This window comes from Caretta caretta, chromosome 9 (genome assembly GCF_965140235.1).
Source record: "Caretta caretta isolate rCarCar2 chromosome 9, rCarCar1.hap1, whole genome shotgun sequence".
Lineage (NCBI taxonomy): Eukaryota > Metazoa > Chordata > Testudines > Cheloniidae > Caretta > Caretta caretta.
Genome location: NC_134214.1, coordinates 15,210,092 through 15,228,080, shown reverse-complemented (window position 1 = coordinate 15,228,080; position 17,989 = coordinate 15,210,092). Strand labels below are relative to the sequence as shown.

At 39.7% G+C, this 17,989-nt stretch overlaps 1 protein-coding gene across 1 annotated transcript in view; it reads right to left on the bottom strand.

Annotated features, from left to right (window-relative positions):
- Positions 1 to 17,989, bottom strand: part of SPATA16 (spermatogenesis associated 16) — a 116,564-nt gene that overhangs the window by 75,233 nt on the left and 23,342 nt on the right. Inside the window, exons 2-3 of the mRNA XM_048865252.2 lie at positions 16,902 to 17,047; positions 5,995 to 6,084 (exon numbers count right to left, since the gene is read on the bottom strand). Of these exons, the coding sequence (XP_048721209.2) occupies positions 5,995 to 6,084; positions 16,902 to 17,047 (236 nt within the window). The remainder of the gene's footprint in view (positions 1 to 5,994; positions 6,085 to 16,901; positions 17,048 to 17,989) is intronic.

Here is a 17,989-nt window from a genome sequence, read left to right as displayed (position 1 = left end):
AATATCAAACAAGTAGTGGCTTGCATAGATCCGTGTCATGCAAATCTCAAGAGGCATGGAAACCCATACTGCGTGTTTAGGTTAACAGCTGAACTGTTTGAGAAAAAATGGAGTAACTGGGATGAATGGCTTAAAAACAGGTCGCTGATATAACTTTTAGAATAACAATATCTATACTCACTGTAAGTCATAACTGATACTTCCTCAGTTTGGCTGTATTCCCTTTTCTGATACACTCAATATCCCCTCTATAAAGACAAATCCTGTACTATCAATAATGCTGTTTACTTTTAGTGAAAAATATTAGTAACTAAAGCTGCCTTCTGTTTTTGACACTGCTTCAGCTGAATGAATTATTGTTTGACACTCAAACATTTGAGAGTGATAAAAGAATAATGAGTAGAGCATAGAAATAACAGCTAGGTTTTTTTGGATACAGACTGACAACATATATTGGTGTCAAATTAAATAATAAGCTGCATGGACTTTCCGTTGGGCTTTGACTGATCCTGTTAAATGTCAAAGCCTCTTTCTTAGCTGCAATTTATGAAGTGCTCCTTTGTAATATTTCTCTGGGGAAATAGCACATGCATAGTGGAAACTCTCCGTTCCTTGTTTGCAGAAAACCCCCCAGATTCATTTTCTTCCTTCAATACTGAAAAATCTGACATCACAAATTGTCATTCTCGCCAGCAGAGGTCTCCCTGCCTCCTGGTTCTGGGAAGGAAGTCAGTGACTGTAACTAACAAGAAATGCTTTCATCAGGCTGCACTACAGTAAGAAACGAGGAGGGAAACAAGGAGGAAAGAAAATAAGCAAAATAATGTGGGATAAGGTGGGTTAGACTCTTCCTTTATTTTATCTATGCAAGGATGTAGCAAGGAGGGCAAAGTCGGCATGCAATATGGGCATTCAAATGAGATCCTACCCATGCACAAGAGCATGCTATTAGGTATGAGTTTCTAAGACAACAAGACATTATTAAGGCAGCAGAGTATGTGATTTCAGTCAAAAGGGATGTGGCTGGTCCAAAATATGGCAAGCACTTCCACTGGGCAGAAATGCAAAGATAATGTGTGCATAGAATAGTCATGAGTGTCCTTCACTAGGTGTGTTCTTTGCCTAGTCCATACATTAAAACTTCTAAATGATACTTGCATGCCTTGTGCACCATCCTTATGTAACCCACTGGTAAACATGGGTTAAGGTCCCTTCTCTGTGCCAGTCTACAGAGGACAGGACTTGAAACAGCCCCTAGTTACACAGCCTTGGCTTTTTAGCTCAAGCTGTTTTAGTTTGTGCTTTTAGTTCTGGAAGTCCCAGATTCAATCCCCAGTGTGTCATCCAGAAGGGCAGCCATCACACATGCATGCTGCTTACAGTAGAGTTGGCACTGGCATTTATGCCATCATGAATAGCAAATGCAAAATAGTTCCCTTGTCTCTGAGCACTTCGTTCCTGAAATCAGCAGTAGTAAATGGCACCCCAAAAGACTTCATTGTTGAGCCAGCCCAACATAAGGATTCTTGCTTCACTGGATGTATATGGGTAGCTGATATCAAGATTCTTTCACTGGCTACATCTTCCTCTGCTGCAATGATTTTCCGGCATACTGAAGAAGCACTGCACAGGATACTACCTTAAGTTCATTCTCTCTATCTTGACCCCCAAGAAATTCACAGGGGCTGAGATACTAGTATAAAAATAACCTTCGCTACAAGATCTGTTAACATTGCGCAAACCATGCAGCCCCAACGGGAATTTCATTAGTGTAACCAGAACAAAGTTGGTTTCCATGACAACAGATTTTTATAGAAATGGTTTTTACTTTGTTTTTTGTAAACTGAAAGAAAATCAGTAGAGAGATAAATAGACCGTCCTCCATTTTTTGAAAAGCAAAAAACAGCGTGTAGATTTTTTTTTAACAGGAAGTAGCCCATGAAACAGGTAAGTGTAGAGGGAAGCCAATTAATGGCTTTGGGAGAAGAATATAGGATCAATATTTATGTGATAGCACCTTAGTGAAATTTAAAGTTATACTGTTCCTAAGAACAGAATGACTAAACTTCTGAATGACTAAACTTCTTAGGAACACTAAACTGTTCAAACATATGCCTTTTAAGTGATAAATCAGAACTATTTATCCACCCCTACCACACTGTACAAATTTGGAGGGTTTGGATAAAATGGGACCAGGAACTAGATTCATGCAGACAGAGAGAGAGAGAGAGAGAGAGAGAGAGATCCTGTAATAGACAAAATGCTGAGTTTCAGAACTATCAAGTCTGGTTTGCTATAGAGCTGATGGGACTATCTAATGCCATTTTAAAAAGGAAGCAGTAAACAGCTGAGTCATCCATACTGTGGCTATTAAGATCCTAAACCTTCTTCTTCCTTCAGCACTGCTTAGCACTATCCTGGATGGAGTCACGGGTGAATATGAGCTGTTCTGGCATAGGGAGAATGAGTCTGTGCTTTGATCCACTTTCTTCTGCTTTTATACAGCTAGTTCCAAGTCGCTAGTGTTCTAGCTGGTTACAAAAAGTACTATCGTAAGTGCCTCACAGAAGATGATGCAGTTAAACTAGGCAGTACAGCATTCTGAGCAGCAAAAAGATGGCAGTGAAATGGTTTTATTGTAAGAAGGAAAAATACGCTTCTGGACTTTGAACTTCAGGTTTCAAACTCAATATGGAGCCTAACTGTTTTTATGCATTGCAAATTTTCACTTTGTATTACTCAGACTCAAGCCTGCTCCAGCTGAAGAGGTTAGATCATACGTAACATATATTAGCAAGGTAGGGAAGAATGATAGCTTTCATATCTACGCCCCCTGGTTTGCCCATTTATTTCTGCAGGAAATGCATTCTCTCTGACTACTGCCTTACCACATCCCTCAGTGGGAGAGTTTTAATGACAACTCTCTTTGTACTGCCCTCATTAACTTCCCTAGATGCTCTCTCTTACTTACAGGCAATACAGCAAGTTTCCTGTCAGACTCCAAGTTCCTTCCCACCCTCTAATCCATTTCTCCAAATTTCAGAGATGACTTTGGAGGAGAAACATTTTGACTAAAATATTTGGTACTGTACGTCTTAGAGTCAGTGGCTACCACCTCCTAGAACTGCTCATTTTTCAAAGCTCTGATCCCTCAAGCAGTGCCTTTGGGATTACTATACAACACCGCACACTGCATGAAGTGCAGCCTGTTAGAGTCTTGGGTTGCCAACCCTGCAGGGTTGTCCTGGTGTCTCTAGGAATTAGAGATTAATCTTTAAGTAAAGATTATGTCATGTGATGATGCCTCCAGGAATACATCAAACCAAAATTGGCAACCCTATTAGAGTCACATACAGGAGTCATTTAGACACATGGAGCCAAATTCAGGCAGTGATACACATTCAACTGCTCACACTGATTTAGACTCCCTGGCATTCAGGGTGCCACATACATACTTATATCCATTCTACCAATGTCTGAGGCAGCCTGAGCTGGTGTCAGTTACACTGAGGAGCCAGAAGGTAGTAAAAATTACAAGACCTCTCACCCTACTTTAATTTGTACCTCTAGCTATTCAGTGTGCAGGGCCGGCTCCAGGCACCAGCGAAGGAAGCAGGTGCCTGGGGCGGGCAATAGAAAGAGGTGGCACTCCGTGCATTACCCGGGCGGCACATCCGGGTATTCAGCGGCACTTCGGCGGCAGCTCAGCCAGGCTTGGGGTATTTTTTTTCCTTCGCTGCTTGGGGCGGCAAAAAAGCTGGAGCTGGCCCTGTCAGCGTGTAACTCATACCAGTCCAGTCTTCTTACATATGGAGAGAATAGCTCTAAGTAAGTATGAAGGAGTCGAACTGAACGCAGTGGGGTCTAACGTACATCAGTTGACGCATCATCTCTCAATTTGGAACAGAGAACAGAATTTCCTTCAGGGAATTTAGCCTGCTATATCCTCAAAGAGATCAATAGTTCTCTATCTTGGGCACCCACAATCTGCCAGGTGGCCTGAGTTATTCCTGCCCATTTGCTGTATACATATATGCTACCTCCACCAAAAACAATTGTTCATAGCCTATAACAATGTTCTGGGTATGTATAATAATAACTAAGAGAGAAAAAATCACACAAGGAAACACACTAACCTCATTCACATATATAGTGCAGGCAAAGATAAATGACAGCTCATGCTAACAAAAGCATATTTAGACTTTTAGAAACTGCAGCTAAAACCTGCATACTGCAGTCTATTTGTAACAGACAGATTGCATTCTACACTGTTAACAGGGTCAGACTGGTACCACTGACTCCAAAGAGATGCTGCTGCTTAGCTTAGTTTAACACAAGGCTGGAACAAAAACTCCACACGGTTATTACAATACTACATTAAACTAAGCTAAACTCACAATACTACTGTCACTTATTTGGATCCACTTGGTCTCCATCTGTCAGAATGTTCTCCTCTTTTGCAAAATACATAATAATCTCATTTAAAAACAACTAGTTCCATGAAAGCTTCCTGACATGAAAAAAGGCTGACGCATTTCCTTCCTGCTTGCTGATGCAGTACTCCTGTTGACTGATTACTTATCTGCAGCAACACCAACCACCGTTTTTTTGTTACTAGATATCTGAGCACCTCATTTTCTCCTTGGATCACATTATGCTCTCAGATATTTTCATTTTCTATGCATTACTTTCTAGAAAAGATCAACTCCTGGAAGTGAAAAATACATTCTTCTACCTGGTTTCAAGTAAAACCCTCTTGCCCATTGGTGGGATAACAGAGAATTAACGGATCTGAAAATACACGCTTTAATCAGGCTTCCTTGCCAGTCATGGAATAATGTTGTCTCCTGCTATAACCTTTAAAACTGTGTAAGATCACTGAACCTTGAGTGTTGGTGATTCAATAGGTGGCAATTTTCTCTGAATCAATACTGACCCAATACCCCAGCAAGATGTTAGCGAGCATTGTGTTGTTGGAGGTACTTTCTTTAGAATGAGATGTAAAACCAAGATACAGATCACTTGTGGTCCAAGATCCCATGACAAGGTTTACAGGGTGTTAATCACAGCTCCTGGGCAAAGTTCACCAGAGATAATTACAAGTGGCCTCCCTAAATTCTCTCTGAAGTTTTGATTGGATAAAGTATTCTTCCCTTCCCATACTAAACTGTTGTGTAAGGGTTGCCATTCATTGTTAAAAAGCTGCCATGTTCTATGCCACAGGTGACTGATTTCAGTAGTGAGTGAAGTGACTGTTCTATATCTCTTACCTAATTCACACCTGTTCTGTCTTAATTCACTAATGGTTTGTAAAACGCTTTATGCTCCTCAAATGAAAGGTTCTATATAAGTGCTGAGTAGAAGCAGTAACATAGGTACATAGTTACCTCTTGCATTACACCAGGCAACATCACTCACTTCCTGGAAGGTAACGTCTTTCATGTAAACCTGTCAGCTGGTAACAATATTTGCTCCCTGCCGACACTACGGTTTCCACCATTTGGTAGTGCCAGTGCGCTGCACCACTGCTGCACAACACCTACACTTTTTCCCCGTATGAACACACAAGTAAAGCTCAATCTTGCAAGACTTTACCCCTGCCAGCAGTTCTTATTCACGTGAACAGTCCCATTGACTTCAGTGAGACTACTCATGTGAATAAGGGCAGCAGGATCAGATCTCTCCTATAGGTTTGATCCTATGCTCGCTGAAACCAAAGTTGCCATGGACTTTCAAGGTGCAGTGTCAGGGCCTCTAGTAGCACTTTACTATAGAAAGGAGGAGCAACCTCTAAGTATTATATAGTTTTGATTCTACCAAGGGATTCTGACAAAGTCATGGACCCCTAGAATGAAGCATGGACCCATGATGATGTCCCTAGTACGGATGAGCTTTAGGAAATAATTTCCCCAGTTGTCTGTAGTACTGACAGCTGGAATGAAGGAGCTGTAGGGAAATCTTTAGTTGTAGAAAATCCACAAATGCCAACCATACCTTGCGGCTTCAGAATATCGTTCCAACCATCTAAATACAGCAGCTTGACGAAGGTGGTTCAGGAAATAGGCTGGGTTCAAAATAATGCTCCTTTGAAATATAAAAGAGATGCTCAAGGTAAACCTCAAATTGTTACACGATTAAAAGATCATTAATATCAAAATCTGAATAAGGCACATGCTGTACACACTCTCTATACACAATTCAAAATCTTTCTCCCAAACCCCAATAATGCGTTATCACTTTTTCTCCCTTGACAGCTAAGATGGATGAACAGGCATTATTAAAATGTCTATTAAAGTTGTGTCATAAATGCAATTTCATTTATAGCTTTGCCTATTGTTATAGAAACAGCTATTAAATTCCTGGTGTGCGCATGTTATACTGCACTTAGCTAACATATAACATCAGCAAAGATACCACATATTATTGTAGAACTTCCTTTGTTATCTGTCATCTATATTTCTGGGTTGGATGAGAATCTTACATTATTATCTTAAAGGAATTATTCATACATAACTAATTAAAAAAATCCTAAAAGCCAGTGAGAGTGTTTCCAAAATTGTAACAAAGGATAGTCCCACGCAGGTTGGATTTGTAGGGATGAATCCTTGTACCTTTCTCAGCCTCACTGATTTCACTGACTGCGGGTATCCTCACACATGGATCCAATTGCAGAAGTGGGGCCTACATCAATAAGAGGTGTAAGGAAAACTAGTATACACTATACTATTAGAATAGACAGGCAGTATGTCTTTTGGTGTAAGCAGGGGACCGAGATTCAGGATGAATCTGGATCCTACTTCTGCTTTGCTGACATCACAATTTCACTACTAGAAAGGACTTAGATACTACAGTCATAAGGGCGGTACAAGGAATACAGCACCCAACCCCCCCTCAGTCATTTGAAATGTTAATTATAATTTAGCTGTAGTGAGCGACCATCGTTTTAAAAGGTTGACCACTGTTACCAACGATAGACAATATTGTATCAGATACTATATTTTTTCAACCAAATGCTGGAGAACTTGGAAGTTCAAAAGACTCTGAGGCACACCAAAAACGAGTTTAGCAAGAAAGCAATCCCAAAGGACTTCAAATATTTTTGACATTTAATGATCAGTATGCCTAAGGCACACTTTAACAAACTGAATGATAACTGGTGCTGCAGGAAGAGATTTTAAAGGAGATTATTGCTGTTATAAACTGTAGTCAACACTTGATAATAGCAACATCGATTTTTTTTTTCAAGTTATCGGCTCTACCACAGCTAAGCAACAGCAATGAAAAAAATCAATAATTTCCTGGTAGTTAGCAACACGTTTTCTACAAGTCTTAGAGCAGGATGTATTCTGATCGGTTTATAATAAATACAGAATTGTAGCAGAATCTCAAAGAATTAGATTTCAGCTCTCCTTTTTCATCCTGATTCATTCCTAATCTTAAGAAGATCAACTCCTTCTTTCTATCTATAAACTCTATACTGAAAAAATATGATAGTGTTCTCTAAAACCTACGACAAATATCTAACTCACTTGCTGTAAGCGGAGACCTAAAAACTACCTTTGATTATTTGATAGTTCAGCTGAATGCTGTTATATCTTCAGAGATGCGTACACTCCCAGGCACGCCCAGTTCTGTGGATTTACATAGAACAGCTGTTTGACACAGTAATACCACTACGGTTTAGCAGCTTTTTTGTAGAATAATTATCATTCGTGTCATGTGATGAACCTAAAAATGGGTAAAGCTGGCCCATGACCTGGGTAATACTATCTCCAGATCTGAGAAGCCACTTTTGGTAAAAAAAAGCAAAGTCAGGAGTGAGAGGGGGGTCATGTAAAAGAAAATGAATGATACAAATAGAGATCAAGAAGAAAAGCAACAATCCAGGAAGCCCATCCCTAAAATGAGAGCAGACTGGAGGTCCATCCAACTACGTGGGAATCTGCGAGGCTGTGAAAACTGAGAACAAGTCTCTGCTCCAATATCCATCTCCAGCCATGGACTGTACACGACACCAGGCCAGCTACCCAAAGATTTAGAAGGACTCTGTACAATGACAGGTGCTGAAAGAAAAATGAAGGGGGAAGGTCCAGCAGTGAAGGAGATGGGCCTAGTGGATGTACTACAGGGTCATGAAGAGCTGTGTGTGTATCATGTGGAGAAGTATCACTCACCACTGGGTGCAAAGCTTCCACTGAAATTTTACTGATGTGCTTTTGGGGGGAACATCATAAGGAGAAAGGAATTTTAATAAATGTTTTTGAAACAACTATTTCTCAATTTACATGCAAAAGAGTTTTAATTGGAAACGTTGTAAATAAAAAACGTATGTCTGAAGATTAAAACTTGTGTTCTTGCCAGACTTTCCCCTGACCTCTTCCCCCCACCCTTAAAGTGACTAGACTAAAGTAAACATGAAATAGATTTTCATTTATTTTTCATCTGCAGTGTAATCCAAAGACTGTCCAGTAAATGCCTTTCCTAAATCATTTGGTCAGTTTTTCTCAACAAAACAGTTTTTAAGTAATACAGTATATCAACCTGTTTTTTGACATTTTCATTTTTTCATCTTGACATCTTCCCTTAAAAATAATACAGGGTTTGTCCTATTATCTTTTCTTCAAGTTCTAAGGGGGGAAAAAAAAGAAAACCAGACATCAGTTTTCTCCCACCAGAGCTATCAGGGCATATGAATTAAAGGTGTACGTATTTGACCATAGTTTTCTACCTTTAGTTCTCCTTCAACCTGACTTCTGAACTCCAAAAACACCAGATGCAGCAAGAAAGGCAAGTTGCTGTATAAAAATTGATCTCTGGAAAACATCAGCCTCACTCTTCCTTTTCTCCAGAGATGCACATCTTTTTATTGCAGCTTTTCCCAACTGCAATGGGGATTTAGCTCTAAAAATCTGATTAACATTAAGAGGAACATCTTAGCTACCTACCAGCACATTGTGTTTAGTTAGCCTTTGTAGAAAAAAAGTTAAGGTGATGTCTCTATAGATGAAAGATACAAGTAAACAAATGTATTTCACTGGCTTAGTGCTTGTGATCATGTCCCTCTCTGGTGGCTAGGCACAGTAAAGCTAAAAGCTGGCTACTTCCTAGAAGAGAACATAGTGATTTCTTTAACTGAAGTGGCTTGGGGTTGTGCTTTCGTGGTTGAAGTTGCAGGATTTCTCCCAGCTGACATATGTGGTGTCTACATCTGCATGTAATGCACTCCTAGCTTATTGCACAAACATTTGCTTTAACATTTTTAATTGATAGAGGTATTTACAGGTAATTGCCCAGGTGTACAAAAGTAAATGTTGGATGCAATGTTGATTTATACAGTCAGATAGGTATGGCTGGTATGACATCACCTACACAAGGAGATGTATAGATAGGTGTAAGATGCAGCAATGTTATACACTAGTAGGAACACACATCACTGATATACAATAATTATACAAATATAGTCACTGGACATTATGTGTAACATTTTGTTATACACAATTTATGTGCAGTAATGTACCAGATAATATTATACAGAGTGGACCAGATCCTCAGCTGATGTAAAATGGCATGGCCCCATTTGTTTTCCGTAGTTATACATTCAGTATATAGATGAGACTGACAAGTTCTGATTATTATACAATTTAGTTTTAACTTGGGACTGTTTTTCTTTCTTTCCTGTATGTTCCAGGTAGCTCATTATCTAAAGTCCAGTACTCACCACACTAGTCTTAGAACTGTTTGAATCCACCATGATATAGTCTCTCTTACAATAATTATAATTATTATTTGTCTCTCTGTAGCACCTAGGAACCTTACTCATACTACAACCCCGTTCTGGTGGGTGCTATGCAAATACAGAACAAAAAGACAGTTCCTGCCCCACAAAATGACAGTCCCATTGGCTGGATCCTCAGCTGGTGTAAATCAGCGTATCTGTTGAAAGCAATGAAGCTACTCAACCTTACACCAGCCAAGGACTAGACCCCATCATATTGTCTGGGATTTTAGGTGTTTAGCTACATGGTGATTCTAGCAATTTCATTTGGGAGGAAACAGTACGGTGGTGCATTTCCTCACACCCATCTTAATGTGCTGAACAAGTTTCCTTGTTGGTGCTGTTTTGAAGATAGGGAGCAGTGTCTCCCAGCATACAAGACTTGGAGTTCTTCTCAAAATTTGTGTCAATGGTTTTTGAAAGCTTTCATATACAGCCAGCGAATAAGCTATCTGGAATGTTTGGGTAGGCCCATAAAATGACTAGAACTGTGCAAAACTGGCAATATTTTCCCCATGAAATGTGGCAATTTGGGAGGAACAGCACAGGGAAAAATGGGCCCAAGTTTGAGTTCATAATAAAATGTATGAAAACTGCTGCAAGTAATCTGACCTTTTGTTTCACGCTGTCCTAGTAATGGTCTATTTGCACATACCTTCTTCAGTAGAGGCTGCGTTAATTTTGCTTCTATCTTCTGGAGGGTAGAAAGAGTGTGAGCTTACTTGTCATTCGCAATCTCTCTATGATGCTGAGAACGTGGTGGTATAGGTGTCACCACAAAAAAAAATATTGTGGGGAGGAAAGGACCATCTAAAGAAATTCATGATACCTGCAGCCCCCCTGAGAGGGATATCAACAGGACAATAAAAATCTGGAGCTAAAAAGCCGGAGGACATATACCCTATTACCTCCCCACTGGCTGCATCTGTGAATGGTGCTATGTGCATGCTGGAGAATGCCTGCCCAGAAGACAACCTAAGATGTCTTCTATGGTAACCTGAAAATTAGTTTGAAAACTTTTCAAATTTAATCTTCACTACAGCTGATCCAACAACTGCTGATATCAATGGAAGGACTCCCACTGACTTTGATGGGGTTTGGATCACAGCATTGTTGGTGAGACAACTGTTTCTCCCTCTCCCTGTGTGAGACACAACTTGGTTTTGTGTAATCAGATTTTTTTAGTACAGCCTAACAGAATTAGCTATGAATATAGTGTCTGTGACAGCTGAGGACATTTTTAGCACACAGACCAAAAAATATCATGAAGCTGCTTTCATGTCTAAACATAATGAAGGGGTTTTTACACCAAGGCTTTCTCATATACATAGTATCTTTTTTTCTGACAGGAAAGGAGAATGCATCTTCCATGCTAAACATTTCTCTTCTTGCACATAGGATTCAGTGGTGAATCACTTTGAATTGCAAACCAAGAGATAAATCTGCCCGCCAGCTCTCAATTCATTAGCTATGAAGGAGAAGAACAAGGAGAACATTCTCCTTACTTGCTAAATGAAAGGATATTTGGAAAGGCCTTGTTTCAAAGCATCCAGTTTAGGAGCCTGAGCTATTTCTAATATGGGTGGACAGATTCTGCTTTCTCCTGTCTTATTCATGTAATCCACTGCTGACTGATTTCCCAACTGTACACGTACTAATTTCTTGACTACCAAATTTCACTAACATCTTTACAACTGCTGTCATTTTTAGGATGAGGATATTTATCTCAGCCTGCATAAAACCTGTTGGACTTTGCTTTAATCTTTTCAGTCATGAACTGTGTTTCTCCTAAGGAGAAAAAAAAGCTGTTTTAGGTGCTTCTTTTTGAATGAATCCTACAAAATAGTACACACTATGGGCATTAGTCACCCTCAAAGTCAATGGGAGTGTGTGGGGCAGGATCAACCCTATTGGATAACAAATACGTAATTGGCCCTGGAAATAAAATGTAGTTCAAAGGTGGGGAATGTTAACTGAAAATGTTTTTCATAAAGCAGTTGTATTACAAAGAAATATTCAAAATGCAGCATAAGAGAAGGGAATTCTATTGTGGGATGCTAGGTTTTTTTTAAAGCGCATCTAGCTTATGATGTCTCAGAACATCTCAAGTGAATAGCCTTGTATTAAATAATTGCTTATCAATTATGTAAATTGCAATGTACCCCGTATATTTGCTAAAGGTTATTAGAAGCCACTCATTTGGATTCTCCAGAAAGTCTGTATATTCTTTTCTTTTGGGCAGGGAGGGGGTGTTAGTGAGGGCATGGGGTTGGAGGGATGTATACGATATCTTAGGGCCTTTCCCTTCCAAAAATCATCAGCATTGGTCTCAATTCCTCTCCCTTTTCCAGTTTTATCAGCAAACCTCTCTTCCCATCTATAGTTATTTTTTCCTCCCTTTGATTCCACTAACTGCATTACCTTAAGCTGTCACCAGGCTATTTATTATCAATTAGTTATCACATAACAATTACATTATCAATATGCCTCTCCATAAATTGTGCAAGTGGTGTTACAAAGGGCCATATCCTCCACTGAACACATAAAAAGGCACAGAAGAAGCAGCCTTAGTAGAAAAGGGACATGGGTTTGCTGAGGGTGAAGTCCTCCATGCATTCCATTTTTGGAAGGGAGATGCAGAATTAGCAGGTGGCAATACCTGCAGAAAGTGTGAGGTTTGAAGAGAAACCTGGGTTAAACCCCACAGTTCTCAGACCGTCCACAGCAACCCTCATCAAGGCAGAAGTAATTCTGGATTTGTCAGGCATCATTTACACCATTCAGAGAGGGAAACATGCCACAAAGGGTGGTTTTCCCCTGACTCTTCATTGTCTCCTGCTTGACACATTCCTTTTCTTGAAGGACATATGTTGAGGGGATGCCAGCGGTTTTTTGGTAAGAAGAGCATAGTAAACTTTTCATTCCAGATGGTCCTCCATAACATACCTAATTTTTCCACCCAGCATTTCTGTGCTTTTTATTTTCCAATGCTCAACGGAGGGGAGCATATGCCCGTTGCTTGCCAAAGGATTGGCCATCTCTGTACCTCTGCTACAACATCAGAAAACTTACTATCATTTCATTGAAATAACATTGGGTGTGAAGTCCTGCTAGTTGACCAGGTTGGATAGTTACATCTTATCACTAAACTATCCTACCTGAACTTCTGAAGGAGTCAGGCAATGTCCTGGATTTCTAATCTGCACTTTTATGGACTCCACAACCATAGTGGTGCTGGATAGATTACAGTCATAAGACAAAACAGCACAGGGAACAAAACAACTTCTGTTGGCCTTTGTGTAGTTATCTGAGATGTGAGGATGAGGCCAAAGCTCCTTTTTGTTTCCTAACACTTGCACCCCTCCAGCACTTGAGGAAAATTCCATTTACAAGAATTCCAACAACATATCTGCCCTGGAATTTCTCATTCTGTACTCCTGCAATCTTCCAGGTTGATGAGAATTCTCAGGAACCAGCATCTCTGAGAAAATGTGTGTGCAGGGGGTGGGGAGGGTGTGCCTTCTTGAAAATACAAAGATACTGTGCTATTTTTCCCCACACACCAGCTGTGAAGCACGTGGGGTCAGTGTGGAGTCAGTGGGGTCAGGGGTCAGTTAGTTTTCATTGGAGTGGGGGGAGCGGGGGGGGGGGGGAAATACCAGCAAAGCTAGGCACAAATCTGAAGTCTCCTTAAAAAAGCAAAAAGAAAAGGAGTACTTGTGGCACCTTAGAGACTAACCAATTTATTTGAGCATGAGCTTTCGTGAGCTACAGCTGCCACAAGTACTCCTTTTCTTTTTGCGAATACAGACTAACACGGCTGTTCCTCTGAAACCTTAAAAAAGCAGAATTTCTGTCTCACTTTGCCAGATCCTCCACCTTGAATCACAGCACATCTCCACCCTCTTCAATGTTAAAGGTGCACAGAGAAAACCAAATCATAGTAGCTCCTCTTGGTTACATAGTCATGCATGCCATTGCACGGCTGCTTGTGTTTCCTCACATGAATGCAGCTTCCTGTATTTCTCTGTTGGGCCAGACTCTTTAAGCAAAAGGACAGGCTCAATAGAGTAGACTGATGAACTGAAACATTGTGTTCTGTTTCAAAATGGCTTTCAGTTGGAGCCCAAATAAATAAATAAATAAAATAAAAATCAACCTTGGAGATCAGGTTGAGCAACATAAGGTCTCAACACAATTCTGAGGTTCCAGTCAGTTTCTTGACGTAAAATTTAGACCTTCACTGTTTTGCCATCTGGTGTAATTGAAAATTGCCTTCTGCAACAAAGGGGAAAAATCTAATTTCTCGGCAAGCCATATGGGGTTATTAGGATAATTAAACCCTGGTATATGCCATAACGCCTGGGCCAAGAGGACTGCAGGGGATGTAAACGCTGTATGATTCAGTATTTATTGGAATACTGTATTTTTACCAGTTTAGACTGGGTGTTAGCTACCTAATGATTAGGCTAGTGGTCAAATAAGTTACTGTGGTGACTGTTTGGCTAGGTCAACTCAGATGCATTTATTCACACTGGTGATGAATTAGGAGTGTTTCTAATAGCCTTTTATCACCCAGCATGCATCTTTTATGTCAGCCTGCCAAATGGTCAAAATCCAATGGATGTCCTCTCTCTCATGTTACCAACAGTGCAGAAAGGCAGCCTCAAGTCCTGAGAATAATAACCAGCCGATTTATTTCCCGTTGTAAGGAAGAGCCCATCTTTACCTCCAATACATGCTCAAAAGCCAAGGACAATGGAAATGTCTCTCTTTCAGTCAGTTAGTGGGGAAGCTGTTCTCCGAACCAGCATACTCCTCTTAACCTAGACACTGGAGTTTGGTCAGTTGTAACATTGTGCAAGCTTCTTTTAAGCATATTATATATTTATTATATAACATGCTTGGAAGGAAGTGTCACAACTGACAAAACTCGTATATTTAGGGGCATGTCTACACTTAAAACGCTGCATTGGTGCAGCTGCACTGGTGTAGCACTTTAATGAAGACACTCTAACCTAACAGGAGAGAGCTCTCCTGTTGGTGTAGTTAATCCACCTCCCCAAGAGGCATTTGCTATGTTGGCAGGAGAAGCTCTCTTACTGACATACACAGGGGATTAAGGTCGCCATAACTACATCACTCCTGAGCAACACATTGATACCAATATATGTCTGTAGTGTAGACCAGACCCTAGTTAAGAAGAGCATGCAAGAGCAGACATTTGAAGAACAGCTTTGCATCTTTGGGTCAGAGTGCAAGCGTACACACACAAAGATGCGTGAGGATTTTTAGTTAATAAGGCTTCTAAAGTGTATGCAGGAACTGTGAGATTTACATGAAATTAAATAAAGATAGTCTAGCACATGCAAATAAATGCAGAAATGAATATTTTAATTTTGATTCATGATTACAACCTAACCATTGCAACACAATGATGACATAAAAACTCAGTAGGAAGCAAAATTCTGCATGCACTGGATAACTGATGGCTAAGAGCTATTTATAGTATGCGTACTCAGAGTAATTTATTTATTTATTCTTTTTGAGAAACAGATATTGATTATGCTTCATTTTTGGTATTTATGTTAATAGTATCTCAGAATATTTTCATATTGGAGTACTGTCTGTATCTGCTCCTGCAGCTCCACAGTCTGACAAGCACAGTGTGTAGATTTATTTCATAATCTGCATTATTAATTGAATTAAATTGAGGATTCAGTCATTATTGATTTTCATTTCTCCTTTATAGTAATTAAAAGGAAAGCAAGTTAGAATGTTTGTTAAAATCAGATGCAAGAAAAAAAGGAACAGAAAACACCCCAACCCGACACCAGATCTTTTATTCCTTCAGTAACCCAGAGATCCTAATCCAACTTCATTTATTCTGTCTGTGGCCCCTATCTCCTGCTATGACTCCGTATGTGCAGAGTTCCACAGAATACAGAAAGGCCCCACCATCTGTCTGTGCAACAGGCACTGGGGTTCCCCAGCATGGAGCTCACTACAGAATCAGGGCCATATTTTGCAATCCTAGTATTTTTAAAACATGCAAAAAAAGGTTTGCCCATTCATTTTATACACATTTGTCAGCCTCCCATTTTACTATGGTGTGCATCTTGGGGATGGTGGTTAGAATGAGGCAGGGAGCTCCATTATCATGTTTTCAAAAGTAGGCAAATAAACAAACTTTAGGTATTTTTCTTTGCACAATCTTTTAAGAAAGGTGGTGTGTCATTTACAGAGCAGAGTTGTTCAGGGGGCACAAACACCTAGTGCCATAAATCACTGTAGATCTGCATGCAGAACTCCCCCTGACATCACTTGCCCTTAATGTAGCAGATTACTAGCTTAGCACCATGACAGGGATCATATTTTTATACTGATGAATTGTCTGTCACCAATTTCTCTAGTGTATTAGGCACAAACATACCTTTCTTCTTAGATGTAATCAAGTTGTCTCTTTCACAATAGTTTTCCTTCATTTACATTCACTTAAAACAATTGTAAGAAAAACCCAACTTGTGTTAACTGTAATATTTATTCAGATATACTTAATGATAATGAAAAGTGGTGGACTGGCAGGCCACAGAGTGAAATCCTTTGTTTACAGAACAGGTGCAGGATGGAGAATGGCAGTGTAAGCTTCTGCTAATGTGCCTGAACACTGATTGGAGAATCCAGGCAAAATCTTGACTCCAAAGAGTCAAAGGGAGCATTTGATTTTCATGCCTTTTTGATTTCTGGTTTCTCTGCCGAGACTGCAACTGTGGTGCTGCTCTCTGAAATGTGGATAGTGGCTGCAACCACCAAAGAACCATCTGATGGAAAGAATTGTAAATCACCTCTGGCCTGACATTGAACTGATAACGAGCAGAAAGGGATTATATCTCATTTCCAATTATTTGAGCCTTCTAGCATCACTCTGCCTTAATAACCAAATTCCCAGCATTCCTCTTAGCCTATTCCAAGCGGGATTTTTTTGAAGGTGAATTATTGATTCCCCTTTTCTTGTCATAGGATTGGATAATTAACTGCTGCAAATCCTTCCAGTCCAAAATGTATACTTGTTTTTCTTTTCCCTGCTTCAAGCCCTAGTAACACATTAATCAATATTCATTTTTACCTGTGAGAATGATTCAGAGCCAGGTCAGGCTTCCTCATCCTTAGGTAGCAAGTTACAAGCTTCATTTCAATAAAACTGGCAATACTTGAAATATCCTCGGGGGATGCATCAAAGGGTTTCCCTAAAGCTGCACCTTTACTGCAGAGCTATCCAAGAAATAAAAACATTGTTTACTCATTTGCAATATACTTCTGTTACGCAGAAATGCATTTGTTAGCTGATGAATGAATAAAGTTGACTTCTGAGTGAAACATACTCTGACCTTAAATATTCATATTAATATAATAACAATCAATACACACTTTATCTATGAATTTAGTATAAAATATACTGTCACCTTTCATTGTGCAGTACTCTATAGAAGGGATATTCCAGACAACATATAATAAATTAAAAGCTAACCAAGCACTATTAGAAAAGATAACCATGTTTCCCCCATTCACAAAGTAAGAACCTGCTTCCAAGCTCATTGAATTCACTGGGAGTCTCTGGATCAGGCACCTAAGCAAGGGTAATTTCAGAAAGCATTTATGAATGTCTACGTACCACAAGAGAGGAGATGTTAGACTACTAGGCTGTCTTAGTCAGTCTTACAGTTAAGAAATCCCAGGACATAATAGAAGGAAACCAAAGGGAAATAAGGAGGCAATTGTCTCTCCCGGTTCCCAGGTAATGGGCAGGATTATTTGCCTTAATGGAAAAGTCGCATAGAATATAATAGGGATGAAGCCAATAGTCTTGGTTTTATTCTATTACTCTAAAATTGTATAGAATTTAATAGTGAGTAATCTCCTATGCAGAATTCTGAAGCACAAATATATTTCTCTATTCAATTATATGAGCTTTCTTAAAGGCCTATGAAAGGGAATCATTTTATAATAAAGTTCTAAAGGACCTTTCTAGAAGGGTAGTGGTTAGGCTGTAGGACTGGGAATTGCAGGTCTTGGTTCTGCTTCCAGCAGATTCACTTTTTGACCTTGGGCAACTCACTCATGGACACTCTCTGCTTCACTTTCCCTGTTTGTAAAATGGCAATAATGAGATGTACCTACCTATCTGGGGTCTGTAAGGGTTAATTTATTAATATT